The sequence below is a fragment of the Cotesia glomerata genome, linkage group LG1 (assembly GCF_020080835.1).
Source record: "Cotesia glomerata isolate CgM1 linkage group LG1, MPM_Cglom_v2.3, whole genome shotgun sequence".
NCBI lineage: Eukaryota > Metazoa > Arthropoda > Insecta > Hymenoptera > Braconidae > Cotesia > Cotesia glomerata.
Genome location: NC_058158.1, coordinates 10,114,623 through 10,141,984, shown reverse-complemented (window position 1 = coordinate 10,141,984; position 27,362 = coordinate 10,114,623). Strand labels below are relative to the sequence as shown.

The following is a 27,362-nucleotide window of genomic DNA, read 5'->3' as shown; positions in this document are numbered from 1 at the left end:
AGTTTAATATGGTAAAAAAATTAATTTACCGATCACATGTAAATTTAAAGTTCTCGCTATTATAATAATAAATTTTAAAAAGTTTTATTCTACTGACAATTACAGTGATAGTTTTTCGATCGATCGGAAATTTTATAATGGATCTCTTAGCGTCAGTCTTAATCCAGCAGTCATTGGGAATAAGTCTTGCTATAAAACTTAATCGTAAAATACAAAGTTCAAAATATAAGAACAATGTTTTCAAAATTGAATTTTTTGTGTCTTGTAAAAATTTTTAATTTTTTTTGTTTCAGTGTTGGATCAATTATACGCATTTTAAAAGACTAATTTCTGGAGAAACTGTTTACTGGTGAGTTTATATTCCTAAATTATATTAAAATTACAATTAATAAATGTCGATTCAATACGGTAGACAATAATAACTTTAACAATGGAATTACTATCGTTCATCATATTAAATATTTGATAATGAACTACGTTTCGGCTTCAAAGGTTTTTAGCAATAAATAGTATGAAATAGTTGTGTTGATTACCTGTAGACAGATAAATCAATTATCACTAATTAGTTCAAATTGAAAGTGATTATTTAATACTCACTGACACAAACATATCTATTGATACTGTTGATAAGCTGCAGGCAGTTAATACCAGCGGTTTTTGGGTGAGCATCATTAATATCGAAGTCATCGTACGTTTATTCCCAAGCCAATTGGCTGCGTAAATAGTGTCTATTAAATTTTCACTCTATTGCAATAAATATAATATGAACTGAAAATTTTAGAGCTGTTATTGTTTAAAAATTTGTTTTATTCACCTCCATTGTGAGTTGCGAGCCTGCCCATGCAAAAATGAAAATTTGAGTCAGTTTTAAGCCAGCGTATGCTGCACAAATCACTATTACTGTAAAAGGTATGGTTTTTGCCTGTAAAAATTCATAATTAGTTTTTAATCCATGATTGGTATTAAAAAATTTGTTTCAAAATTTGAATTTAAGGATTTAATTCAAAGATTTGATTCAAAATTTAATTCAAAACAAAAGGATTTGTTTCAAAATTTGAATTTAAAGATTTAAGAATTTCATTCAAATTTTGAAATAAAAATGATTTTACAATGAATTTTAAAAATGTTTTAAATTTCTTTAAAAACATTCAAAATAAAAAAAAATAAATTATTTTTATCATTAAATTGATAATATTTACCATTATAATTATTGCAAAGAAAATATATTTGCAAAAAAAAAAAATTTTATACAATATTGTAAAAAAATTAAAATGACTGATGAAACTCAATTTTTTTTTTGCACGGGTTAAATTGAAATTATTAGTTTCATTTTATCACAAATTTTGCGTGACTATCATCTAAAACTGCTCCAATCGATATTATACAAAAATTTACATTCAAATCAACTAAAATGATGTGGTATGATATGATTTAATGCACATCATTTGTATTAATCATAAGTTCTAAATTTATGATTGAAAAACAATAAATAGATATTCTAAAATAGAGATTTCTTACATGAGATAGTTGAAAAATTACAGCACATAGTATGATTGCATTGGTACCCATTGACCAAAGTATTATAGGCCCAAAAATCTTTTCGACTTTCCTCCGACACTCCAGTAACACTTCATACTGTTGAACACATTGACGAATAACAGCATCTGCATTGCCCTGATCGAAACGTGACATGTGGTGCGAAATCTCACGTATCATTCCGATTATTTGAAAAACGTAGTACACAAAAACACTATCTATGCTAGCTGTTACAGTGATGATACTAAATGTCGTTAAGTATTCGTTCAAAAAATGACAATTGTACAAGAAACCACTCGCAGGATGCTCCCAAGGGTAAGCAGTCGGATAAATTAGATTGTATCTAATAGGTCGTTTTTCGAGTCTCCACTGGCTAATTATTGAAAGAATCGGTGCGATTGCATAAGAAGAACAAGACACCGTCACAAATCCAGCGGCAACTTTGCATAGGCGACGAAAATTTGATATTCCTTTTAAAATTATGTCCGAAATTCCAGATTTGTTCAATAATTCATCGACATAGGGATCGAGAATTTCGTACAAATCGTTAATGTCTTTTCGGTTGATGACGAAACATACTACCTTGCCGTAATTAAAACAGAAAGAATTATTTATAATATATATTTTTGAAAATAAAAAAAATTTGATACTATACTTTGACGATAATTGTAGAAAACCCGACGAGAACACTCAAACCTTTTGTAGCAAGGTGTATATTCGAAATGTGAGTTTTGAAAAAATTAATCACACCAATAATGGGAATTATAAAAAATGAGAGATGTAAAAATAACAAATTTTTGAAGAATATATTTGAATTTTCCGACGACCAAAATCCGATGATGCAGAGAAAACGTTTTACCATGATTCGAAACTTCATGTATTCTATTCGTTTCTCTGCAATCATCGTTGCAATCTATCAAGTAGAAGATTAAGAGCAGACTAATTCGAGCTGGTAATTCTTGGATTATACATGAGAAAATTTCAAGCATTAAGTATACTGGGAATCAATTTGTATTATAGAATCTAATGATTTAATGATCTAATGATTTATCTTTAACATAATCAGATGATTGGCGTAATAGTTGGAATAATAGAAATTATATTGATTCGATAATTATGCTCGGTGGTGGGGATGTTAGTTTCAGCTTGACTCTTCACTTGAGCAGATCGTATCATTATCATGTCATTTTCATTTGTCATAAGTCACAAGTATATCCCAAGTATGGATTTCAACTGGATGAAGTAATTTTCATTCAGTGGTTTTGAATTCGGTAAATTTATTTTTCATTTTTTGTTAGTAAATTTAAGTTCTCAAAAGTTTTATTTGTCTTTAATGCAAATTAATTAAATATTCACTCGAAAGGTTACAATTTTCCAGAAAGTTTTGAATTAATTCTTGTAAATACAATAAAACAGTGATAATTATTCCACGTATGGGTGCTGTGATACGTAATTTAAGTTTTCATTCCAAAAATTAGTATAAATACACTACGCATCTAAGATGATTTTTATTTTTGAGTTCTACATAACCAATAACGATATTCAAAATAATTTTTCAGTTTCAATTTTGGTTAATTGTGTGCGCTTAAGCATCAGGGTCGAAATTTTTCAGTAGAAGAAAGTATGATATCGTTGTGTTCATAACCTGAAGGAAAACAAAAAAATAATTATCAATTAATTATCAGATCAGGAATAAAACTAATCATGCATTGATAGAAGGATTTCTTAGCATTTAAGATTTCTTTGTATTTAAAAAATCATTTTTTGAACATCATTTCTGAAATATTTCTTAAATACTAAGAAATATTTTTTAAATACTGAGAAATGATGTTTAAGAAATGACTTCTTGAATACAAAGAAATCTTTTTAAATACTAAGAAATCCTTCTATCAGTGTGGCTGACGAATACAGACTGCTGAAAACATTTCAATTGATATCGTTGAAAAGCTGCAAGCTGTAAAAACCAAAGGTTTCTGGGCCAGCATTATTGTTATCGCCTTCATTCTGTCCTTACCCCCAAACCAATCAGCAGCGTAGATAGTGTCTGACAGATCGTCACTCTTTGAAATGAGTATTAAAATTTTGAATTAATTAAATTGGAAAAGTATAACAAGTTTGAGTTGATAAAATTTACCTCCGTAGTAAATTTTGATGCAGCCCATGCAAACATGAAAATTTGTGTCACTTTGAAGGCAACGTATGCTGCACACAAAAACATTGTCAAAACTGGTATTGTTTTAGCCTGAAAATTATTTAAAATATTAAAATTGATTTTTTTTCAATTCTGTAATTTAAAATTTATTTTTGAATTTCTTCTCACGTGAGACAGCTGAAAAATTAGTCCGCAAAGTACGACAGCATTAGTTCCCATCGACCAGAGAATTATCGGTCCAAAAACCTTTAAAATTATTTTTTTAGTTTAAAAAAAAATTAAATATGATTGAAAAATTGTTCACCTTGTCCATTTCGCTTCTGCACTCTAGCAACACTGCATATTGACGTACACATTTACCGACAATTTCTTGACAGTTTTCCTCAGTTAGAGACGAAATGTTATGTGCAATGTCACGAATCATACAGACCATTTGAAATGCGTAGTAAACGAACAAAGAGTCTACGCTGGAGGTTACTGTGATGATACTGAACGTTGTGAAATATTCATTGATAATTTGGCAATAGAACACAGCGCCAGTAGGGGCTTTTTCCCAGGGATAGATCACGGGGTAGAGGTGGTTCATTTTTATCGGTTTGTTGTGTCTCCATTGGTTGAACACTGTTACTAGAGGTATCACCGCATACAGAGTGGATGATGTTGTTACGCACCCGGTTAAAGTTGCACATAATCCTCGAAACATACTCACTTCTCTTAAAACATCATGCGACATTCCAGATTTTTCTACCAATTTTTCGACATACGGCTCGAGGAGCGAGTGTAGCTTGTTTATTTCTTTGCGCTTTATTATAAATGTTATCATCTGACAAAATATTAAAAAATTTAAGTATACTTTCGTTTAAAAAATTTTTTTTTTCATAAATTTGATCCTTAAATTCATATTTTGAAATAAATATAATTTTGGAATTAATTTATTATGAAAATAATTTAACTTTTCTATAAAAATGTTAAGGACGTTCCTAGACAAAAAAAAGACAGCAATAGGTCATGGCTATTGGTTTCTTTCTCATGCACTCACGTAAAATATTGAAGTCACTAACTTAAAAAATTTTTTATAAAAAAAAGAATACCGCTTGTTTATGTTATTTTTGATAAAAAATACTTGTATCTTTAATTAATGATTCTCAGTTTTTTAAAACAATCCTTAGAAAAGTAAGATTGATATTTAATAAAACGTTCGCTTGAATGTCGGTCAGCATAGGGTTTGTACACAGAAAAAAAAATTAACTTGAATCAAGTGAAAAATTCTTGAATCAAGTAAAATTTGCTTAAACCAAAAAAAATTTCTCAGTTTAAAAATTTTTCTACTCAAATCAAGAAGATGAAGTTCTTCAAAATTATTTACTTGATTCAAGTAAATTTTTTTTTCTGTGTATGTAAAATATATAAATTTTAAATGCTAACATTTGAAAATTTAGTGCCGCAAGGACTATTTTAAAAAATTTCTGCTCATAGAGGATAATCATGAGTATAAGTACTTAAAATTTCAAAAAAATTTTAAGAAAACGGTTTTTTCTCGGAACGTCCTTAAAGAAAATGGTGAGTCACTTTCATGAATTTTATTTTCTATAAATTCTTGATGAATTCATTATAAAACTATATTTGTTTCAAAAAATGAATTTAAAAACGAAAAAAAATTTTTTTTTCAAAGTTAAAATTTAAAATGATCAAAAATTAACAAGTTTTTTGTCCAAAAACTATTAATTTTTATAAAATATAAAATAATAATACTTCACTTTCATAATAACTGTAGAATATCCAACCAAAACACTCAAACCTTTCGTAGCAAGATTGATGTTTGAAATGTAAGTTCTGAAAAAATTAACTACACCGATTAACGGTAGTACAAAACCACCTAGATGCAAGAACGGTAATGACAAAAATAAAATACTCGAATCCTTCGATGACCAAAAACTGATAATTAACTGCAAGCGCCTGATCAAAGTTTGAAACCTGATGTACATTTTGCGGTTCTTGACAATCATTTTAGCGAGCTCAAACTCGATGACAGAAGAGGTTCATAGACTAATTTGAACTGACGTTGATGTTTTAAATTGAACGGTCGTTGACATGATAAAAAGTATAAAGAAAGCGGATAAGTGAGAATCAATTCTTATTATAAAAGTTAATTACCTACTCAGTAGCTTAAGTACAAATTGATGGTGGTTGCTGATTATAATCAGTGTAATAAGCGTAATAGCCATAATATTGATTCGAAAATTATAAACAGCAGTGGGGAACTCAGTGCAAGCTTAACTCTTTACCTGAACAGATCCTCTCATTATCAATTTATTTTTATTTCATATACGTGTACTTTCAGCTCGTTGCTGCTTGAAATGATCAATACTTTGTTTTTTGTTCAAATTAATTCAAAGTGATAAAATTCATGAAGAAAATTGAACAGTTAAATACTCCAAATTAATCGATTTATTACTTCCAGTAAGTAATTTATTTAAAAGTATACACAGTAAAAAATTTTGTGTCATTGCGTCAAAAAATTTTGTGTTAAATATTTAACACTTTTTTGTGTTGATTTAACAGAATAAATGTTAAATTTATACATAAAAGTATTAAATATTTAGCACAAAAATTGTTAGCATTAAGTTTTTTGACGCAATGACGCAAAATTTTTTCTGTGTAATTTTTTAAAGGATATTTCTGCACTTTTTTTCAAAATGGAAAAATGTATTGTTTGAATTATTTTTATTGACAAAATAATGGCATTTGATGAGCGATATTTTATAAAGGCGATATTTTATGAAACACGTCGATCAAATGGAAAATATAATACGTAAATAAGGCATCAATGCTTGATATGACAACAATGGGACTAAAATTCATTAAATTTTCATTGAAAACATTGTAGGTGTGATTAAACAGCGTATGGTGAATAGTTCTTTGAATACATTGTTGGAAGAATGAGATTTTAACTGACGGGTCGAATATGATGCGCGCATTGATCGATAATTCATACGATAAGAACAATAGCAAAGACAGATCAAGTGATTATCGATAAATTTCAATACTAAAAATTTAAAACGCTTTTCTGTAAAAATTGCTCTTATCAATTTTATTTAATATACCATAAAATTATTAAAAAAAAAAAAGAAACTATCAAGTCAATATATTGAACTAAATTATTAAATATACATTCAGCAAATTTGAAAAATAATAAAATTTTTAAGAGTCACTTTCAAAAGTTTTCAGTAGCAAGTAGTAAGATATCGTAGTGTTGATGACCTGTAAAATTAACAAATTAATCCGAGTATTACTTAGTTGAATTAGAGTTTAAAAATACTCACCGCCGAGAACATATCAATAGATACGGTTGAAAACTTGCAGGCTTTTATAATCAGCGGTTTCTGAGAGAGTATAATTATTATTGAAGTCATCAGTCGTTTATTTCCAAACCAATTTGCAGCGTATATTGCTTCGCGCAATTTCTCGCTCTGATGAAATTGATTAAAATTTGCAATATTAAATTACAAGGTCATATTCATCAGTAAGTTATTTTTGTACATAAAAAACTGAACAAAGAACACATTAATTAAGTGTTAACTATTTTTTTTTTGTACCAATTTGTCATATAATTGTTAAATATCTAAATATATATGACAAATTTTACTTTCTTAGTTCATATTTAAGAAAAAATAAAATAACAAGTAGTTCAAAAGAGGCGGAGAAATATTTTTTGTTTTAGAACTTTATATCTTTAATTTAACTTTCTGCTAACGAGACACTTTAGCGATCATGCGCCACCTGTTGGAAGTTTTCAACACTAACTAATTTAAAAATTATGTATGAACAATTTAAACATTTTTTTTTACGGATTTAGTTTAATATCAATGCAAGCTTATTGATAAATCTTGAAGAGTATTAATTGTAATTATTATTATTATTACCTCTGTCATTAAGCGAGACCCGGTCCAGCCATAAATAAACACTTGAGACAATTTTAAAGTCGCGTGTGCAGCACACATGACCATAACTGTTATAGAAACTGTTTTGGCCTGTAAAAAAAAATCAATCAATTTTTTTTTCTTCCAAAAAAATGATCTGATGCGGTCTTTACATTTGTAAGCTGGAAAATTACTGCGCAAAGCGTGATGGCATTTGTGTTCATCGACCACAAAATTACAAAGCCGTAAACTTTTTGCAGCAAGTCTCGGCATTCTAGCAGCAGCGCGTACTTTGACACACATTGATTGATAGCCGCTTCGGTGTCGTCATTCTTTTTCAGCGAAGTTACGAGATGCAGAATTTCGCGACTCATGCCGATCAAATGAAAGACATAGTAAGTAAATAGACTGTCGACACTCGAGGTGAGAACGATCATACTCAGGTTAGTCAGGTTTTCGATAAGGAAACAGAGGTGATAAGGAAAAGTATTGGGCGTGTTATTCCACGGGTATACTGTGGGTAAAATCGGTTTATACTTGATAGGGTGCATGTGATGCTTCCACTGCTTAATTATTGAAATTATGGGAACGATCGCGTAGAAAGTGCAGATAGTAGTCGCTAATGTTGTTAAGAAAATCGTTGCTCTTCGGAAGTTTGTAACTCCCTTTAAAACAACGCTCGATAATTGGGGCTTTTCCATCAAATTGTTGAAGTGTAAATCGACAATTGCATGGAAACGATTTATGTCTTTGCGATTGACAATCATGCAAATCCCCTAGTAGAATAAAAGATATTAATTAATATTGATTGTACACGGAAAGAACAAGATGACACTGGATATCATCCCAAATTATACTGAGTGAAAAAAAATTTCAGATAGTAGCTACACTGCAAAAAAAATTCTTGACTGGAGTGTAAATTTTCTTGGCTCAAGAAAATATTAAGGAAGGTTGAAAATTTCTTGAATGAAGTCAAAGTTTCTCGAGCCTAGAAAATTTTCTTGAGTCAAGAAAATTTTTTCTTGCTCCAAAATAATTTTCGTTTTCCTTAAAATTTTCTTGGCGCAAGAAATTTGTTTTTTGTGTGTAGTATAATCCAGATTACAATGAGTATAATCCATATATCACACAGTATAATCTGGATTTTTTTAGTTACTATCTGAAATTTTTTTTCACCACAGATATCACTGAGTATAATCCGGAATGATATCCAGTGTCATCTTGTTCTTTCCGTGTATCAGGTTTCATTTTCTTTTTCAGTTATGATAAATTTCAGGATGTAAAAATCGAAATATTTACATTATATCATGTTTGATTTACATTTTAAAATTAGAAAATTCACTGCTTTTATTGAAAAAAATTTTTAATTTATAAAATAAGACATAAAAAATTCAAAAATTATACTTAATTTTAATTTTTTTAATTCTTAAATTTTTTTTGCAATAAAAATTAATAAATATTTTTAACTTATTATAATTATTCTAAAGATTAGATTTAACGCTTTGTGATACTCACAAATGAAATAATTAAATTAAAAAAATTTCTTTAAGGTTTCAAACTTCAAAGAAATGACAAGATTGAATTAATTAGAGGCCTAAAATACTTCCCGTCAATTAAATTCAGTCTTCTGTAATTTAATCCACGAAAATCTAACAAAAAAGTAAAAATATGTAATTTATTTAATTTTTACTTCCTGAATTTTATAGTAATTATTAAAAAAAAACATTGTTAAAATAAAATACATCACACTTTCATCATATTGGTCGCCATGCCCATCAGCACACTCAAGCCCTTTGTTACCAATATCACATTCGTTATATTGGTGTTGATAAAGTTCAAAACTCCGATTGCTGGTATTATAAAACAAGACACATGGATGTACAATAATAACCGTACAAATGCATTCGAGTGTTCTGTTGTCCAAATACCCGCTAAACTTATCAAATATTTTAAAAAACTTCTAAATTTTTTGTATTCTACCTCCTTGATTTCAATCATTTTCAAAGACGAGACAGAAAGTCATAAAATAACTATTAATAGGCAAGATTGAATTGTTATAAAGAAATTGCCATTCTATCTATCATTTAAATGATACTTACTCGGGAGTACAAGATGTATAGAATCAATTAGCATCTATAAGAGTTAATTTGATGTTTAATACGTCAATACGAAGCACAAAAGACTGATGATAATTATGGTAATTGTTTTTATATTGATCAAAAAAGTCATTGGCATTGGTGGGGTCAGTCTCAGTTTTGCTTTCGACTTGTCAAGATCGTTCAGTATAAGTAGCAGGGGCCGCAATTCCAAATGTATGTACATACTTTTAATTGTTAAAGTTTAACTAAGTTAATAATCTATTTTACGGGCTGATTTTTTTTTAGTGTTTAAAAGAAGACAAAGTTGTTTTTTTAAATAAAATTTTGTGTTTTTATTGCCTTTAGTTTGTTACTTAGACTTTTGCATACAAAATTAAAATCTTTGAGGAATAAAATGTTCAAGAATTAATTTTAAAGTTATTCCAAAGTTTTATTTTTTATTACATATTTTTAAAAGTTTTCCTTTCACCCGTGTAAAAATGATATGATATTATTATGACGCTCATAATGAATATCATAATGAATCTCATATTTTGACACTAATATGAGATTCATATAAAAGCCATATCAATACATTTGAAACCAGTAATAAGTGAAATACTTATGAAAACGAATTTTTTTTTAACTAGATTATAAAATTTTTATTTTTATTGTTGGAGAAAGAAAATTTCTAGTAATTTGATTATGTTTTATTATAAAATTTGATCTACACGGATCGGTCACATGGGAATTCGTGACCAATCCATAGTGACAAACGCATAATTTCATACTGAAGTCATAATAGTATCTGCGTAAACTCATGATGGAATCAGGCTGAAATTTTTCAAATTCATTATGATATTGTTGCCTTTTATTCATAATTCAACAAAAAAAATTTTTTTTACTGTTGGAAATTCGTTAGGATAGTATCTCCATGATGATATTAACATAATTTCATTATGAAATCATAATGATATTGAATTGAATTGAAAATTTAATGATGGTCATAATGATATTGTTAGCCTTTTTAAATCGTGATATAAAGTTATTAAGTCATAATTACATACAAGAAATAATGCAAAATAATTAAATTAAAAAAATTTTTAGGACGATATAAATTGTTTTCAAAATAAAAAATAATTATCTTAAGACGAAAAAATTTTTTCAGTTAAAAATTTTTTTTAAAACAAGATAGTCAATGTTTTTCTAAATATTCTTCCAAGTTAAGAAAGTCAAGGAGGAAATTTAAGTAGTTCAATAGTATAGTGCATGATAAAAATACTGTTTTTCTCAATTGTTATACATTTCCTTTGATAAACAGAAAAAATGAAAATTTTACTAATCTACTTAATAAAGATTCGTTTTCACAGGTATTTTACTTATTACGGGTTTCCAAAGTATTGATATGGCTCTTATATGAATCTCATATTAGTGCCAAAATATGAGATTCATTATGATATTCATTATGAGCTTCATAATGATATCATATCATTTTTACACGGGGCAATTTCTTCGGAGTCAGTCTTTTTTCAATCGAAATCATTGTGTTTATTTTTTATTTTTTTTTTAGTAGATACAATCTCGCAATCAATCGATTTTTCGAGTGATGGGATAACTTTTCCAGGTTAATTTAATTAAATAACAAATTAAAGTTGTCACCGAGCTTTCGGCAATATAAATTTAGTTATTAGTCGATGTCAAAAGTTTTTAGTAATAAATAGTACGATATTGTTGTATTTATGACCTATAAAAGTCATAAAATAATTAGTTTATCTGTCAAATTATTGGATAATTAAATTAAAATTCAGTTTATAAATACTTACAGCCGAAAACATTTCTATTGAAACAGTAGCGTACTTGCAAGCTATTATAACTAAAGGCTTTTGAGTGAGCATTATTAGTATCGAATTCATCATTTGTTTATTGCCTAACCAATCAGCTGCATAAATTGCTTCTCGGAGTTTTTCACTCTGTAAAAAATATAAATTTTCAAAATTTTTCAACACAAATCATAAATAAATTTTTTTTTTTACTTTTTATTTAACTACCTCAGTAGTAAGACATGAGCCTGTCCATCCCAAAACAAATGCTTGGATTAATTTTAGACTCGTTAGAGCTACACATAATATGACTAATATCAACGGTATCGACTTAGCCTATTAGATAAATAAATAAAACATTATTTACATTAATTTTTTTAATAAAATTAAAATAATAAAATTTTTAAATAGATAATTAATAATGATTCTTACATTGGACAGTTGAAAAATGCTTATACACAATGTAAGAGAATTAGTTTTCATATTCCACAGTACAATCAAACCGAAAATATTCTGAATTTTCTCCCGGCATTTCAGCAATAATTCGTATTTAAAAATACATTGCTTAATAACAGCTTCACTGTTATCATTTTTATCGAGCGAAGATATCAGAAATGATATTTCACGCACCATTCCGATCAGATGAAAAATATAATAAAGAAACAATCCGTCAATTCCGGAGGTAATCACAATGAGACTAAAACTCATTAAATTTTCGTTGAAAATGTGTAGGTAGTATATAAAACTATTAGTCATATAATTCCAGGGGTATATTAGCGGGAAAACGTGATTGTACTGAATGGGCTTTGTATGCTGGTGCCATTGATTAATAACAGAAAGAACCGGGTAGGCTGCGTAGCAAAAACAGACGATTGTGGTCAGCACCGTTCCAATTATCGTTAGACGTCGGAAAGTTCCTATTCCTTTTAAAACTATTTTTGATAGTTCTGGTTTCTTTACCATTGTATCAAAGTACGAGTCGAGGAATTTATGTAATTCGATCACGTCTTTTTGGTTTATTAGTATACAGGCAGCCTGGTAATTAAAACAATTAGTATAATTTTTTTAGTAATTTTAGATTACAAATTAGTATAAATAAAAGTTTATTAATGCAATTTCGCGTAATTTTTGAAAATTTTTTAATTATAAGAAAATTTTTTTGCACCAGAAATATTATAAAAAATTATTTTCAATGTCACACTGATAGAAGGATTTCTTAATATTTAAGAAGATTTCTTTGTATTTAAGAAATCATTTCTTAAACATCATTTCTTAGTATTTAAAAAATATTTCTTTGTATTTAAGAAATATTTTTTAGTATTTAAAAAATATATATATTTCTTTGTATTTAAGAAATATTTCTTAAATACAAAGAAATATTTTTTTAATACTAAGAAATGATGTTTAAGAAATGATTTCTTAAATACAAAGAAATCTTCTTAAATTTTAAGAAATCCTTCTACCAGTGCACTAATTACGCAATATTGCAAAAAAATAATAATACTAAAGTTAGCCGATGTTTCTAATTTTTTATTTTTTTCCATTTATTCAATTAGACCAAAAAAAAGTTTTTTTTTAAATTGCACTTAAAGTTTTTTAAATTTTTTACAAATGAAATTTTTTTTCTTATTTTTTTAATAAAAAAATTTTTAAATGTCGGCTAACTTAATTTCCATAAAAAAATATTAATTATACTACAGAAAATGAAAATAATTAGAATATTAATTGACTTATATCACACTTTGAGAATATTTGTCGAAAAGCCCATGAGTATGCTCAATCCCTTGGCAACAACTTTGATATTGAGTATATTTACGCCAACAAAATTAAAAACTCCGATTACTGGGATGACATACCCAGCCAAGTGCAAATATAAAAGTGACCGTGCAAATAAATTTGACTCTTCTGTCGACCAAGCTCCTACTAAAGAGAGTAAACGTCTGATAAAATTTTTAAATTTATCATACTCTAATTTATCTTTGACCATCATCTCAGGCGTAAATTAACAAAATGAAAGGCCAAGTTAAAATGACTTTTAAAAATAAAAAATAATATAAAATACGGAGAATATTCCGCCAATTGCATCAATAAAACTTAATTTTCTACTCGATATCAAGCGGCAAAGATGATTGATGATAATTACAATAATAGTCACTGGTAATAGTTTTCTTATTGATCAAAAAAAGATTGTGCAAGGTGGAGAGTCAGTCTGAGTTTAGCTCTCAACCTCTGCTTATCTTTGCAAGGAAGGCTTTATATTCTGTTACTGACGTATGTATATACTTTTAATTGATCAACTTGTCAAAAGTTTTGCGTTATTCTATGTCTCGAAATTTTACTAACTGAATAGTTTTTGATGTTCAACAACAAAAAAAAAAATTTTTGAAGAAAAATTGTTTTGCACTTAAACACACCAGAAAATTGAAAGGTAATTTTTGTGTCTTAGTTATAATGAGTAAAATCTTTTTTTTTATGATCAATGTATATTTATTTTGATTTACTCAACAGTTATAGTTATCTGTAACTAATTTACGATTGTGAGAATAACAATGTGATTTTTAAGCGCCTTGTTCAAATGTTTTTAATAATAAATAATAGGATATGGTCGTGTTTCCAACCTGTAGTAAAAAAAGACATACTTATCATTTTATTTAAGAAAATTTGAAATAAAATTTAAAAAAGGGACTTACTTTTACGAACATGTCTATTGTGACGGATAAAAAATTACAAGCTGTCAAAGTGAGAGACTTTTGGGAAAGCATTATTATTATTGAAGACTTCAATCGGGTATTATGGAGCCATCGTGAAGCATAAACGGCGTCTCGTAGATTTTCACTCTATAAAAATTAGTTAAGCATCACAAATATGTATTTTTAGCTGATTAATAAAATTATTTTTACCTCGGTGGTGAGAAGCGACCCACTCCAGGCGAATATAAAAACTTGGCTTAATTTCAAGGCAGCATGCGCGCCGGCATAAACCATTGAAGCAAAGGGAATTGATTTAGCCTTTAAAATTAGTTGTTTAGAATAAAATTCAAATTTTTATTAAAAAAAAATTAATTCTTAATTTTTATTAAAAAAATTAATTCTTAATTTTTATTAAAAAAATTAATTCTTAATTTTTATTAAAAAAGTAAATTCTTAATTTTTATTAAAAAAGTAAATTCTTAATTTTTATTAAAAAAAAATTAAGAATTAATTTTTGTTAAAAAAATTAATTCTTAATTTTCATTAAATAAATTAAGAATTAATTTTCATTAAAAAAATTAATTCTTAATTTTTATTAAAAAAATTAATCCTTAATGTTTATTAAAAAAATTAATTCTTAATGTTTATTAAAAAAATTAATTCTTAATTTTTATTAAAAAAATTAATTCTTAATTTGTATTAAAAAAATTAACTCTTAATTTTTTTATTGAAGTTGATTGACTAAAAAAATATTTAATTGGATTTAAAATTAATGACTTACATGAGAAAGCTGATAAATGAGCCCACAAAGAACAATAGCGTTGACGTTCATGGTCCATAGAATAATAACCCCGTAGATTTTCTCAAATTTATTTATACAATCTACCAATATGTTATACTTATTAACGCATTCGCGTATTTCAAGCTCACAATTGTTTTCGTCAAACATGGAAATTCGATGGGTTATTGCTCGCAAAATACCAATCATTTGGAACATATAATAGGTGTACAAACTATCCACTGTTGATGTGATAATCGCGATGATTAATGTAAGAAAATACTCGTCAATTAAATGCAAACTGAATAGAAGAACATTTTTTTTGATATCCCAGGGAAAGACTGCCGGATAAGCAAGATGATAATTGATAGGCGAAACTTTATGACGAACTTGAGTTAAAATTGACAGAATTGGCCCGAGTGCGACTAATAGGCAGAGCAAAACTGTGAAAGTCGAAAGAAATGACGGAAATCGCCTAAAAATTGATACTTTACTCAAAATTTACTTGGACATTTCGGGAGTTTTCAATAATTCGTCAAAATATTGTTCCAGAGTTTCAGAGAGCTCATCAATGCCTTTGCGGTTTAGGATAAAAGTTATTCCCTTTTAACAAAAATAAATACGTTAGGATTTATTAAGATTTTCTTATCAGTCATTAACACACTTTTATCATTGTTGTGGAGAAGCCCAACAGCAGACTCAAAGCTCTGGTCGCGATAATTATATTCGTAATATTGGCAAAAAGAAAATTTATCGTACCGAAAACTGGAATGATAAAGAATAGTAGATAAATATGAATCAGCGATCGAGATAATAAACCCGACTCTTCTTTTTTTAACAACCCGACAATGCGGCGTAGTCGTTTGATGACGTTTTGAAACTTTACATACTCCAACTTTTCAGCGATCATGTTTTTCATGAAAGTGTATATCTCAGGGAGCAATTTAAAATAACATTTTCCAGAGAAAGAAAAACTGTATTGTTGCAAAGCGTAGAAAAAAAGCTAAGGAGTGCTCGGAAGCTTAATAATCGATCATTTAATATTGACGGCTTTGACAAATACGATTTTCGATTGCAACATAGTTGCAATAATTGTTTTTATATTGATCCTTTTTTCATACATTGACAGTTCAAAGTCTCTCTGTTAATCATACTTACAATACAAAATATTTCTTAGTGATTGATGAATTTTTGTACATTACCTGTAAGTGATTTTTATTTATCATACTCACAAAATGTCTCGATATTTTACCGAAATGATTTTGATATGAGTAGAAAAATTCTTGAACTAATAAATTTTTCTTGGTTTAAGAAAATTTAATTGATTCAAAAATTTTTCGTCTTGATTCAAGACAATTAAAAATTATTTTCTTGGTTCAAGAATTTTCCTCTCGAACAAAATTTTTTTTTTTTTCAGTGTCTTGGAAAATTAAAAAATTCCAAATTTTATTTTTGTTCTTAAAAAAAATTTGAACTCAAATTTTTACTCAAAAATTTTTTTACTCAACAGTTATAATTATTCATAACTAATCTTATATGATTGTGAGTGAAAATAACAATGTGATTTTTAAGCTCCCTGTTCAAATGTTTTTAACAATAAATAATATGATATCGTCGTGTTTCCGACCTGTAATAAAAAAACCAAAAATTTATTATTTAATTTTGAAAATCAAGTCATATTTGTATACTTACTTTAACAAACATGTCTATCGTGACATTTAGCAAGCCGCATGCAGTTAAGATGAGGGGTTTTTGGGAGAGCATTATTATTATTGAAGACTTTAATCGGTTGTTTCCAAGCCATCGTGATGCGTAAATAGTGTCTCGAAATTTTTCACTCTAGTTTTAAGAATAATTTAACAACTTATAAATATGTGCTTTTAATTGATTGAAGGAATTATTTTTACCTCGGTAGTGAGGAGTGATCCGCCCCAAGCGAATATAAATACTTGGGTTAATTTCAAGCCAGCGTGCGCCACGAAAAGAACCATTGAAACAAAGGGAATTGATTTAGCCTATACAATTATTTATTAAAATTTTTTTTATTTGTAAATTTTGATTAAAAAAATAAGAAAAATTTATAAATTTTGAAAAGTCATATTTTGCTTTTAAATAAATTGTTATAATTGAAAAAATAATTTATTAATAATATTAAATTTTTTGTTTTATTTTTAGAAATTTTAATTTATTTAAAAATTGAAATAACTTACGTGAGAAAGTTGGAAAATAACCGCGCAAAGGACAATGGCATTGACATTCATGGTCCATAAAATAATAACCCCGTAAACTTTTTCTATTTTTTCCGTACAATGTACTAATACTTCATACTTATTAACGCATTGGCGTATAATAAATTCACTACTTTTTTCATCAAATGTAGAAATTTGATACGATATTTCTTTTAACATGCCTATTATTTGAAATATATAATAAGTATACAAACTGTCGACGCTGGAAGTAATAAGAACGATAGCGATTGTCAGTAGATACTCGTCAATAAAATGAATACTGTACATGAAACTGTGTTTTGGAATTTCCCAAGGGTACACAGTAAGATAAACTAGGTTGTAATTTATTGGCCAAATTTTGTGACGAATTTGAGCCAGAATAGAAATTATTGGTACAATTGCGTAAGAAATACAGACGACGGTTATAAAAGTGGTGATAAATGTCGGCAAGTGCCTAAAAGTTGAGATTTTTTTCAAAACTATCTTGGAAAGTTCTGGCGTTTTTAACAATTCGTCGAAATACGGATCCAAAATCGCGTGCAGTTCGTCGACGTCGTTGCGATTTATAATAAAACATATTCCCTTGTAACAGAAAATAAATTCAACAATATTGATGGATGTAATTTAAAAGAAATAATTTTTGAACACACTTTTATTATTACTGTCGAGAAGCCCAAAAGTGTACTCAAACTTTTGGTAGCGAGATTAATATTTGTTATATTGGTAAGAAAAAAATTAATCACGCCGATTGTTGGAACAATAAAGAAAGATAGATATATGTGAAACAATGATCGGAATAATAAACTCGAGTCATTTTTTGTCCACAAACCGACAATGAAGAGCAGTCGTTTGATGACAGTTTGAAATTTGACATATTCCAACCTTTCTGCGATCATTTTTTCGATCGTGGAAGGAAAGTATGGTAATCAAGAATGTATAGTTCAGAGACCAATTAAAACCAACATTTGAAAGATATGGAGAAAACTACGTTGTCGTTAAGCGTATATACAAGAAAAAAATAGACGTTGCAACCTTAATAACCGGCGTTTAATATTGAAAGCTTTGGAAAATACGATTGTCAATTGCAACATAGTTGCAATAATTGTTTTTATATTGATCCTTATTTCATACATTGTAGCGAGACGCCAGTCTTTACGCAACTTTTGACCGAAGCAGATCGCTTTTATACAAAGTTACTGAGGGTCTTGATAAGTAGTGCACTGAAAAAAAAATGAACTTGATTCAAGAGAAAAATTCTTAAACCAAGAATATAATTTTGAAGAGGGTAATTGTCTTGAATCAAGACGAAAAATTCTTGAATCAAGTAAAATTTTCTTAAATCAAAAAAAAATTCCTTAAATCGAGAATTTTTCTACTGTTAATCATACTTACACCACAAAATATTTCTTAGTGATTGATGAATTTTTCTTCATTACCTGTAAGTGATTTTTATTTATCATACTCACAAAATGTCTCGAAATGATTTTGATACTTAAAAAAAAATAATTTTCTGGTGGAAAATTCAAAAAATCCAAATTTTTTTATTTTTGTTCTCAATGAAAAAATTTTATTTTTTTTACTCAGCAGTTATGAATATTTATAACTAGTTTTTGGTTATGAGTGAAAATAACGATGTGACTATATTTAATCTCCTTGCTCGAATGTTTTCAATAATAAATAATAAGATATAGTCGTGTTTCCAACCTTTAGTAAAAAAAACCCAATTTATCATTTTTTTTTTTTCATAATTAAATTAGATTCAATTATCAACAGTATACTCACTTTTACGAACATGTCTATTGTGACATACAACAAATTACACGCAGTTAAAATGAGGGGCTTTTGGGAAAGCATTATTATTATTGAAGACTTTAATCGGGTATTACCGAGCCACCGTGATGCGTAAATGGCTTCTCGAAATTTTTCACTCTATATAAATTAGCAAAAAAATTATTTTGTCAAAATAATACTATCTGCAATTTTTTATTTTTGGATAACAAAAAAATTACCTCGATTGTAAGAAGAGTTCCAGACCAGGCGTATATAAAAACTTGAGTTAATTTCAAGCCAGTATACGCCACGCAGAGGAGCATCGTAAAAAACGGTATTGATTTGGCCTATAAAAGTATATATTTTAAAATATAAACAAGAAACTTAAAAGAATTTTCAGTAAATAGAAATGGTTCTGAACTTTTTTTTTATTAATCTTAAATCAATCGATACTTATTGATTACTTACATTTGAAAGTTGGTAAATAACAGTGCAAAGTACGATCGCATTGACATTCATGGTCCATAAAATGATCACTCCATACACTTTTTGTATTTTTTTCGTACATCGTACCAGAATTTCATATTTATTAACGCATTCGCGTATTTCAAACTCACAATTTTTCTCATCGAACATTGAAATACGATACGATATTTCTCGCAAAATACCGATCATTTGGAACATGTAATACGTGTACAAACTGTCCACCGCAGATGTGATTAGAACAATGGCAACAGTCAGTAAATATTCGTCGATAAAGTGGATAAAGTGGATCACTGAATTTTTCGGAACCTCCCACGGATACACAGTTTGATAAATGAGATTGTAAGTGATCGGATAAGTTTTTTGACGATACTGTTGTATGATCGAAATTATCGGAACAATCGCATAAGAAATACAGCCGGTGATGACTATTGTCATAATTATTGTCGGCAGTCGTCTGAAAGTAGAGATTTTGTTCAAAACCTGCGTTGACATTTCAGGAGTTTTCAACAATTCGTTAAAATATGGCTCCAAAATTGTATGCAGCTCGTCGACTTCGCGGCGATTTATTATAATACACATTCCCTTGTAACAGAAAATAAATTCAACAATATTGATGGATGTAATTTAAAAGAAATAATTTTTTCAACACACTTTTATTATTACTGTCGAGAAGCCCAGAAGTGTACTCAAACTTCTGGTAGCGAGATTAATGTTCGTTATATTGGTAATGAAAAAATTAATCACGCCGATTGTTGGAACAATAAAGAGAGACACATAAATATGAATCAGTGATCGGAAAAATAAACTCGAGTCATCTTTTGTCCACAAACCGACAATGAAGAGCAGTCGTTTGATGACAGTTTGAAATTTGACATATTCCAACCTTTCTGCGATCATTTTTTCGAGCGTGGAAGGAAAGTATGGTAATCAAGAATGTATAGTTCAGAGACTAATTAAAAACAACGTTTGGAAGATACGGAGAAAACTACGTTGTCGTTAAGCGTATATCCAAGAAAAAAATAGACGTTGCAACCTTAATAACTGGCGTTTAATATTGAAAGCTTTGAAAAATACGAATGTCGATTGTAGCATAGTTGCAATAATTGTTTTTATATTGATCTTTTTCTTATTGTAGAGAGACGCCAGTCTTGACGCAACTTTTGACCGAAGCAGATCGCTTCCATACAAAATTGCTGAGTTTCGATAAGTAGTGTGGGCTGTGGAAAAATTTTTCGAGTTCGTCTCTCTGTTAATCATACTGACTCCACAAAATATTTCTTAGTGATTGATGAATTTTTGTACATTACTTGTAAGTGATTTTTATTTATCATACTCACAAAATGTCTTGACATTTCACTGAAATGATTTTGATATTTAAAAAAAAAATAATTTTCTGTTGGAAAATTAAAAAAAACCAATTTTTTTTATTTTTATTCTTAGTGAAATAATTTTATTTTTTTCTACTTAGCAGCTATGACTATTTTTAACTAATAATTTTTGGTTATGAGTGAAAATAACCATGTGACTGTGTTTAATCTTCTTATTCGAATGTTTTCAATAATAAATAATAAGATATAGTCGTGTTTGCAACCTTTAGTAAAAAAAAAACCCAATTTATCATTTTTTTTTTTCATAATTAAATTACATTCAATTATCAACAGTATACTCACTTTTACGAACATGTCTATTGTGACATACAACAAATTACACGCAGTTAAAATGAGGGGCTTTTGGGAAAGCATTATTATTATTGAAGACTTTAATCGTGTATTACCGATCCATCGTGATGTGTAAATGGCTTCTCGAAATTTTTCACTTTATATAAATTAGTAATAATATTATTTTCTCAAAATAATACTATCTGCAATTTTTTATTTGTGGATGACAAAAAAATTACCTCGATTGTAAGAAGAGTTCCAGACCAGGCGTATATAAAAACTTGAGTTAATTTCAAGCCAGTATACGCCACGCAGAGGAGCATCGTAAAAAACGGTATTGATTTGGCCTATAAAAGTATATATTTTAGAATATAAACGAAAAACTGAAAAGAATTTTCGGTAAATAGAAATTGTTCTGAACTTTTTTTTTATTAATCTTAAATCAATCGATACTTATTGTTTACTTACATTTGAAAGTTGGTAAATAACAGTGCAGAGTATGACTGCATTGGTATTCATGGTCCATAAAATAATCACTCCACATATTTTTTGTATTTTTTTCGTACACTGTACCAGAATTTCATATTTATTAATGCATTCGCGTATTTCAAACTCACAATTTTTCTCATCGAACATCGAAATACGATAGGATATTTCTCGCAAAATACCGATCATTTGAAACATGTAATACGTATACAAACTGTCCACCGCAGATGTGATTAGAACGACGGCGATAGTCAGTGAATATTGGTCAAAAAAGTGGATTAAGTGGAACACCGAATTTTTCGGAACCTCCCACGGAAACACAGCATGATAAATGAGATTGTAATTGATCAGATAAGTTTTTTGACGATACTGATGTATGATCGAAATTATTGGAACAATCGCATAAGAAACCATGCCGGTGGTGACTATTGTCATGATTATTGTCGGCAGGCGTCTGAAAGTTGAGATTTTCTTCAAAACCTGCAGTGTCATTTCGGGAGTTTTCAACAATTCTTCAAAATATGGCTTCAAAATCGTGTGCAGCTCGTCGACTTCGCGGCGATATATTACAAAACACAATCCCTTGTAACAAAAAAAAATCAAAATTTCTTGTTTATGTAATTGAAAAAAAAAAAAATAATGTTTTAAAAACACACTTTTATTATTACTGTGGAGAAACCCAGCATAGTGCTCAATGTTCTAGTTGCTAAATTTATATTTGTAATATTGGAAAAAAAAAAAAAATAGATCGTCCCGAAAGTTGGGAAGATAAAAAGAAATAGGTAAATGTGAAGTATCGATCGAAACAACAAACTCGAATCCTTTTCTGACCACAAACCGACGATGAAGAGCATTCGCTTGATAATATTTTGAAATTTTACATATTCCAACTTTTCAGCGATCATATTTTTGAATATGATAAGAAAGTTGGTAATCAAGAATGTATAGCTTACAGACCAATTTGAAGTATAACTGTAAAGGTACCGAGGAAACTAATTGTCGTTGAAGATAGGGACTTCTGTAGCCAGTTTTACAGAAACAAGAGACGGCTAACTTAATCGTCCATTTAACATTAATCGGTGCAACGAATGTAACTGTTAAGGGGTTTTACGCAGTTGCAAAGCTAAAAAAACAACATTTTTTTATGAATTTTTTCTAGACACAGTTTTTAATTATCAATTACAAGTGATGGTTATTTAAATAGAGCCTACTTTCAAGAATACAATAGCGCGTCAATCATGTAAAAATATAAATGTGCACCGCTCCTGTAGAAGATGTTCTGAACGACCTCTAAAAAAAAAGGCGCTTAGCGGTGATCTCCATTTCGGTGGTTTGGATTATCTGAAATCAAAAAATATGGTGAATTCTTTTACAGGATAGATTAATGTAGGTATTGGACGAAGGAATAAGAAAAATTTTGATTTTTGACAAAATGGCGCCTATTTGTAAAAAATTTTTCGTTTTTGTTGAAAAACAATTTTCCAAATTGTTAAAAAAAAAATAGTAATAATTTTTTTGAATCTTATTCCTTCGTCCAATACCTGCATTAATCTATCCTGTAAAAGAATTCACCATATTTTTTGATTTCAGATAATCCAAACCACCGAAATGGAGATCACCGCCAAGCGCCTTTTTTTTAGAGGTCGTTCAGAACATCTTCTACAGGAGCGGTGCACATTTATATTTTTACATGATTGACGCGCTATTGTATTCTTGAAAGTAGGCTAAATTTAAATAACCATCACTTGTAATTGATAATTAAAAACTGTGTCTAGAAAAAATTCATAAAAAAATGTTGTTTTTTTAGCTTTGCAACTGCGTATGACCCCTTAATGGGAATAATAGTTTTTATATTGACTGCGACAATCGTCTTTACATTGATTTTTCATTCTGTTTTTTGTAGTGGGGAGGTCAGTCTTGATACAACTTTCTAGCTGAACAGATCGTACTTTTTAAAGTTCCTCCGATTTTTAAGCGTAGCCAATATTAAATAAAAAATCAATTATGTGTTCTATGCTAAAAGTAAGTGATAATATTAAACTAAAAATCTTGAGAACGTGGACAGTAGCAATATGTTAAATTTTTAAAAAATGCAACGTTTCGTTTTTATTTCTAACTTCTTCAGGCATATTTTGAGGATGTTAACCTATGTTAAAATATGCCTGAAAAAGTTGGAAACAAAGTGAATAAAACGTTGCATTTTTCAAAAATTTAACATCTTATTGCTATTTTCCACGTTCCCAAAATTTGTTGTTTAATATTTCGTAAAACATGGATGAGAATCTACAAAGTAAGTGATATTTTTTTTCATGAGTAATAATTTTGTGGTTTATAAAAAAAATCAAAATAATTTTCTATGAATCAGTTTTTATTTTTGCTTGACAGTAATAATATCCTAAAACTAATTATTTACGGTTGCGAGAAATAATAACAATGTGATTCTGTCAAGCTCCTTGTTCAAACGTTTTTAGTAATAAATAATATGATATTGTCGTGTTAACAACCTGTTTTAAAAAATTCAAGTTGTTAAAAATAGATCCAAATTAATTTTCAAAAATATTTTGATATAACTTGCTATAAGTAATTAAATTGATGGTTAGAGCACACGCTATTGATCACAAGAATTTAAAACTCACTGCATAAAAAGTTTCGTTCCTGTCAACTTAATTACTAAAAACTTTTGTATTGTGATTTGATGTGAGTTAAAATTTTTTATGACTATAAGAATTCTTTGCAAAAGAATTAGTTTATTTTTTACAAGTGATATCATAAATACTAGACAGAAAAAAAATGTTCTTGAATCAAGTATATAATTTTGAAGAACTTCATCTTCTTGATTTGAGTAAAAAAATTCTTAAACTAAGAAATTTTTACTTAGTTTAAGTAAATTTTACTTGATTCAAGAATTTTTGGTTTTGAATCGTTAATTTTTTTTCAGTGTATTTTTGTGACTTACTTTCATGAACATGTCTATTGTAACATACAACAAATTATAGACAGTCAAAATGAGGGGCCTCTGACAGAGCATTATTATTATTGAAGCCTTCAATCGAGTATTTCCAAGCCACCGGGATGCGTAAATAGTCTCTCGAAATCTTTCACTCTAAAAAATAGCAGTAACATTAATTTCGCGACTTAGTAATTTGTTTTTTTGAACAAAAATTACCTCAGTTGTGAGGAGAGATCCGCTCCAAGCATAAATGAAGACTTGGGTTAATTTTAAACAAACATACGCTACGCAAAGGCTCAATGCAAAAAAAGGAATCGACTTAGCCTGAAAATTTAGACAATTTGGAAATATTCTGCATGATGTACAATTACAATTCCACGACAAAATATCCCCGACTAAATCTCCTTCAGACAAAATATCACAACACATAAGCTTGTGACCGTGTTATGCCCTTTTATCATAGATTTAGTGTGTGTTTATCCGAAAGTAGACTAACACCGAGGACATTGTGTCGGGGAATATTTTGTCGCGGTACCGTACAATTACAGAATACACTGATAGAAGGATTTATTTGTATTAAAAAATATTTGTTAATAGTTAACAAATCGTTTATTAGAGACCACTTTTTAGTATTAAACAAATATTTTTTAGTATTTAAAATGATTTTTTTGTACTTAATAAATCTGATTTTAATTTTTTAAATAATAATACATCTCTTTAAATACTAAGAAATATTTGTTAAGGACTAAAAAGTGGCCTCTAATAAATGATTTGTTAAATTTGTTAAATATTAAATATTTTGTAAAATATTAACAAATATTTTTAATTATAAACAAATCCTTTTATCAGTGTAGGTAACTTACGTGAGACAGTTGATACATTACAATACAAAGTACGATCGCATTGGTATTCATGGTCCATAAAATAATCGCTCCATATATTTTTTGAATTTTTTTCATACATCGTACTAGTATTTCATACTTATTAACGCACTCGCGTATTTCAAAATCACAATTTTTTTCGTCAAACATGGAAATACGATAGGACATTTCCCGTAAAATTCCTATCGTTTGAAACATGTAATATGTGTACAAGCTGTCCACTGCGGGTGAGATGAGAACAATGGTACTAGTCGATAAATACTCGTTGATAAAGTGTAAAAAGTGGATTAAAGAATTTCTCGGAATTTCCCACGGATACAAAGTGAGATAAATGAAATTGAAATCTATAGGATACAATTTATGACGAATTTGGTGTACTATAGAAACTATCGGTCCAATCGCATAAGAAATGCTGCCGGTCATCAGCATGGCTGTGATTAATTTTGGCAAACGTCTAAAAGTTGAGATTTTATTCAAAACTTGCTTTGACATTTCGGGAGATTTCAACAATTCGTCAAAATAAGGATCCAAAATTGTATGTAGCTCATCTACGTCTTTGCGATTTATGATAAAAGACATTCCCTTGTAACAAAAAAATTTTTTTAAATATTTGAACAAGTAATTAATAAAAAAAATTGCAATTAATTTATTTTTTGATGACACACTTTTATTATTACTGTAGAGAAAGCCAGAAGTGAACACAAACTATTGATGGCTAAATTTATGTTTGAAATATTGGCAACCAAATAGTTGATCGTTCCAAAAGTTGGAACGACAAGAAATGTAAGGTAAATATGAATTCGCAATCGAGATAGTAAATTTGAATTTTGTTTTGTCCACAATCCGACGATTGAGAGGAGTCGTACGATAATATTTTGAAATTGTACGTATTCTAACTTTTCAGCGATCATATTTTTGATGGGTAAGAAAAGTAATAATCGACAATGTTTAGTCTAAAGACCAATTTAAAGTATCATTTTAAAAATACGAAGAAAACTAATCGTTTTTAAAGCGAAGCCAGTGTATGTGAAAAATAAAACGAGCGGTTGCTAACTTAATAGCCCGTTTAAAATAAAATGCTTCAACGAATGTGACTGTTGATTGCAATAATAGTTTTTATATTGATTTTTAATTGTGTATACTGTAGTGGGGAGCTCAGTCTTGTTGCAACTTTTTACCTGAACAGATCGTTGCAATATAAAATTGTACAATAGTTATTCTGTTCAAATTTTCTTGTACAACTATAACAATTAATTTTAAGAACAATTTGTTTTTACAATAATAATTTATATTTTTTCTTTATTTTTTTACAATACACCGAAAAGTCGTCATTGTTGATAATTTAAAGTGTAAAATAACAAGGTGCTTTTTTGAATCTTATTACAGATTTTTACTCAAAAGTTTTTAGTAATAAAAAGCAAGAAACTGAAGTGTTGATGACCTGTAAAGTAAAAAATTAAATAGTAAAAATAAAAATAATTTGTGAATTTTATTTTTTAATTTATAAAACACTAGAATTATTCTAAATTAGTACTTACTTTCACAAACATGTCAATTGTCACATTCAATATGTTATACGCTGTCAAAATAAGGGGTTTTTGTGCCAACATAATGATGATAGTAGCTTTCAGCCGCATATTTCCTGTCCAATTAGCGGCGTAGATGCAATCTCGAAATTTTTCACTCTAATGATATTATTTTTTCTAAGAACATCCCTCAGAATATTTCGATAAATTTATAATTATCAATAATAACATTAATATACATATGTGGTTACCTCGATAGTGAGCTGTGTTCCAGACCAAGCAAACACATAAACTTTAGAGAAGCATGCGCGGAAAATAATATCAGTGAGACAACAGGTATCGTTTTCGCCTAGAGTAGCATTTATATTCAGTAAAAATGAAATTTTTAGTATAAAAAAAAGTA

General features: G+C 28.5%; 7 protein-coding genes, 1 long non-coding RNA gene and 1 pseudogene across 12 annotated transcripts in view; 1 reads left to right on the top strand and 8 right to left on the bottom strand.

Annotated features, from left to right (window-relative positions):
- Positions 1-78: 78 nt before the first annotated feature.
- LOC123273454 (putative odorant receptor 92a) lies at positions 79-26,501 on the bottom strand. Of its 4 annotated transcripts, XM_044740869.1 has the most exons (6): positions 26,099-26,501; positions 25,416-26,015; positions 24,769-24,876; positions 24,559-24,705; positions 24,083-24,106; positions 79-509 (listed from the first exon to the last, which is right to left on the bottom strand). In XM_044740869.1, exons 1-6 carry the CDS (start codon positions 26,342-26,344, stop codon positions 474-476), a joined length of 1,161 nt encoding a protein of 386 aa, XP_044596804.1. In that variant the 5' UTR covers positions 26,345-26,501; the 3' UTR covers positions 79-473. The 4 variants fall into 4 exon arrangements, with proteins under 4 accessions (XP_044596804.1, XP_044596795.1, XP_044596812.1 ...); XM_044740860.1 differs by lacking the exons at positions 24,083-24,106; positions 24,559-24,705; positions 24,769-24,876; positions 25,416-26,015; positions 26,099-26,501 and adding exons at positions 598-744; positions 815-922; positions 1,519-2,118; positions 2,192-2,807 and having other exon boundaries at positions 79-533; XM_044740877.1 differs by lacking the exons at positions 79-509; positions 24,083-24,106; positions 24,559-24,705; ... (1 more) ...; positions 25,416-26,015; positions 26,099-26,501 and adding exons at positions 662-728; positions 815-922; positions 1,519-2,118; positions 2,192-2,807.
- On the bottom strand, positions 2,839-5,800 carry LOC123273500 (odorant receptor 13a-like). The gene is made up of 6 exons (XM_044740906.1): positions 5,446-5,800; positions 3,993-4,511; positions 3,857-3,934; positions 3,671-3,778; positions 3,450-3,596; positions 2,839-3,181 (listed from the first exon to the last, which is right to left on the bottom strand). The coding sequence occupies exons 1-6, from the start codon at positions 5,692-5,694 to the stop codon at positions 3,122-3,124; spliced, it is 1,161 nt and encodes a 386-aa protein (XP_044596841.1). The 5' UTR covers positions 5,695-5,800; the 3' UTR covers positions 2,839-3,121.
- LOC123273446 (odorant receptor 13a-like) lies at positions 6,840-9,624 on the bottom strand. The gene is made up of 5 exons (XM_044740848.1): positions 9,358-9,624; positions 7,782-8,384; positions 7,612-7,719; positions 7,012-7,158; positions 6,840-6,949 (listed from the first exon to the last, which is right to left on the bottom strand). Exons 1-5 carry the CDS (start codon positions 9,604-9,606, stop codon positions 6,890-6,892), a joined length of 1,167 nt encoding a protein of 388 aa, XP_044596783.1. The 5' UTR covers positions 9,607-9,624; the 3' UTR covers positions 6,840-6,889.
- LOC123273579 overlaps positions 9,852-27,362 on the top strand; it is a 42,043-nt gene continuing 24,532 nt past the window's right edge. Inside the window, exon 1 of one of the 2 annotated variants that reach the window (XR_006511329.1) lies at positions 9,852-9,920. This is a non-coding gene — a long non-coding RNA (uncharacterized LOC123273579). Of the gene's footprint in view, positions 9,921-23,501; positions 23,893-27,362 lie in introns of those variants that run through there. The other variant, XR_006511328.1, reaches the window with a different exon arrangement.
- Positions 10,887-13,517, bottom strand: LOC123273476 (putative odorant receptor 92a). Its single transcript, XM_044740898.1, has 5 exons — positions 13,248-13,517; positions 11,939-12,541; positions 11,735-11,842; positions 11,510-11,656; positions 10,887-11,430 (listed from the first exon to the last, which is right to left on the bottom strand). The coding sequence occupies exons 1-5, from the start codon at positions 13,494-13,496 to the stop codon at positions 11,374-11,376; spliced, it is 1,164 nt and encodes a 387-aa protein (XP_044596833.1). The 5' UTR covers positions 13,497-13,517; the 3' UTR covers positions 10,887-11,373.
- On the bottom strand, positions 13,977-16,229 carry LOC123273435 (annotated as a pseudogene).
- On the bottom strand, positions 16,463-18,445 carry LOC123273539. Its single transcript, XM_044740958.1, has 5 exons — positions 17,853-18,445; positions 17,185-17,784; positions 16,882-16,989; positions 16,667-16,813; positions 16,463-16,601 (listed from the first exon to the last, which is right to left on the bottom strand). The coding sequence occupies exons 1-5, from the start codon at positions 18,096-18,098 to the stop codon at positions 16,542-16,544; spliced, it is 1,161 nt and encodes a 386-aa protein (XP_044596893.1). The 5' UTR covers positions 18,099-18,445; the 3' UTR covers positions 16,463-16,541.
- Positions 18,753-20,756, bottom strand: LOC123273545. Its single transcript, XM_044740972.1, has 5 exons — positions 20,110-20,756; positions 19,441-20,040; positions 19,212-19,319; positions 18,985-19,131; positions 18,753-18,906 (listed from the first exon to the last, which is right to left on the bottom strand). The coding sequence occupies exons 1-5, from the start codon at positions 20,353-20,355 to the stop codon at positions 18,847-18,849; spliced, it is 1,161 nt and encodes a 386-aa protein (XP_044596907.1). The 5' UTR covers positions 20,356-20,756; the 3' UTR covers positions 18,753-18,846.
- Positions 21,186-22,023, bottom strand: LOC123273570. Its single transcript, XM_044741013.1, has 3 exons — positions 21,585-22,023; positions 21,356-21,463; positions 21,186-21,273 (listed from the first exon to the last, which is right to left on the bottom strand). The coding sequence occupies exons 1-3, from the start codon at positions 22,014-22,016 to the stop codon at positions 21,271-21,273; spliced, it is 543 nt and encodes a 180-aa protein (XP_044596948.1). The 5' UTR covers positions 22,017-22,023; the 3' UTR covers positions 21,186-21,270.

Coding starts and splice junctions, on each gene's coding strand:
- LOC123273454 (XM_044740860.1), bottom strand. CDS start 2,440: ATGATTGCAGAGAAACGAATAGAATACATGAAGTTTCGAATCATGGTA. Junction 923..1,518: donor TAATTTTTCAACTATCTCAT/GTAAGAAATCTC, acceptor GAATTTTTACAG/GCAAAAACCATACCTTTTAC. Junction 534..597: donor CAATAGATATGTTTGTGTCA/GTGAGTATTAAA, acceptor ATCTGTCTACAG/GTAATCAACACAACTATTTC.
- LOC123273500 (XM_044740906.1), bottom strand. CDS start 5,694: ATGATTGTCAAGAACCGCAAAATGTACATCAGGTTTCAAACTTTGATC. Junction 3,779..3,856: donor TAATTTTTCAGCTGTCTCAC/GTGAGAAGAAAT, acceptor AATAATTTTCAG/GCTAAAACAATACCAGTTTT. Junction 3,597..3,670: donor CATCAAAATTTACTACGGAG/GTAAATTTTATC, acceptor CTCATTTCAAAG/AGTGACGATCTGTCAGACAC.
- LOC123273446 (XM_044740848.1), bottom strand. CDS start 9,606: ATGATTGAAATCAAGGAGGTAGAATACAAAAAATTTAGAAGTTTTTTA. Junction 7,720..7,781: donor TAATTTTCCAGCTTACAAAT/GTAAAGACCGCA, acceptor TTTTTTTTACAG/GCCAAAACAGTTTCTATAAC. Junction 7,159..7,611: donor GGTCTCGCTTAATGACAGAG/GTAATAATAATA, acceptor CAATTTCATCAG/AGCGAGAAATTGCGCGAAGC.
- LOC123273476 (XM_044740898.1), bottom strand. CDS start 13,496: ATGATGGTCAAAGATAAATTAGAGTATGATAAATTTAAAAATTTTATC. Junction 11,657..11,734: donor GCTCATGTCTTACTACTGAG/GTAGTTAAATAA, acceptor TATTTTTTACAG/AGTGAAAAACTCCGAGAAGC. Junction 11,431..11,509: donor CAATAGAAATGTTTTCGGCT/GTAAGTATTTAT, acceptor TGACTTTTATAG/GTCATAAATACAACAATATC.
- LOC123273539 (XM_044740958.1), bottom strand. CDS start 18,098: ATGATCGCAGAAAGGTTGGAATATGTCAAATTTCAAACTGTCATCAAA. Junction 16,814..16,881: donor GATCACTCCTCACTACCGAG/GTAAAAATAATT, acceptor TCTTAAAACTAG/AGTGAAAAATTTCGAGACAC. Junction 16,602..16,666: donor CGATAGACATGTTTGTTAAA/GTAAGTATACAA, acceptor TTTTTATTACAG/GTCGGAAACACGACGATATC.
- LOC123273545 (XM_044740972.1), bottom strand. CDS start 20,355: ATGATCGCAGAAAGGTTGGAATATGTCAAATTTCAAACTGTCATCAAA. Junction 20,041..20,109: donor TCTCGACAGTAATAATAAAA/GTGTGTTGAAAA, acceptor TTCTGTTACAAG/GGAATGTGTATTATAATAAA. Junction 18,907..18,984: donor CAATAGACATGTTCGTAAAA/GTGAGTATACTG, acceptor TTTTTACTAAAG/GTTGGAAACACGACTATATC.
- LOC123273570 (XM_044741013.1), bottom strand. CDS start 22,016: ATGGTTTCTTATGCGATTGTTCCAATAATTTCGATCATACATCAGTAT. Junction 21,464..21,584: donor TTATTTACCAACTTTCAAAT/GTAAGTAAACAA, acceptor ATACTTTTATAG/GCCAAATCAATACCGTTTTT.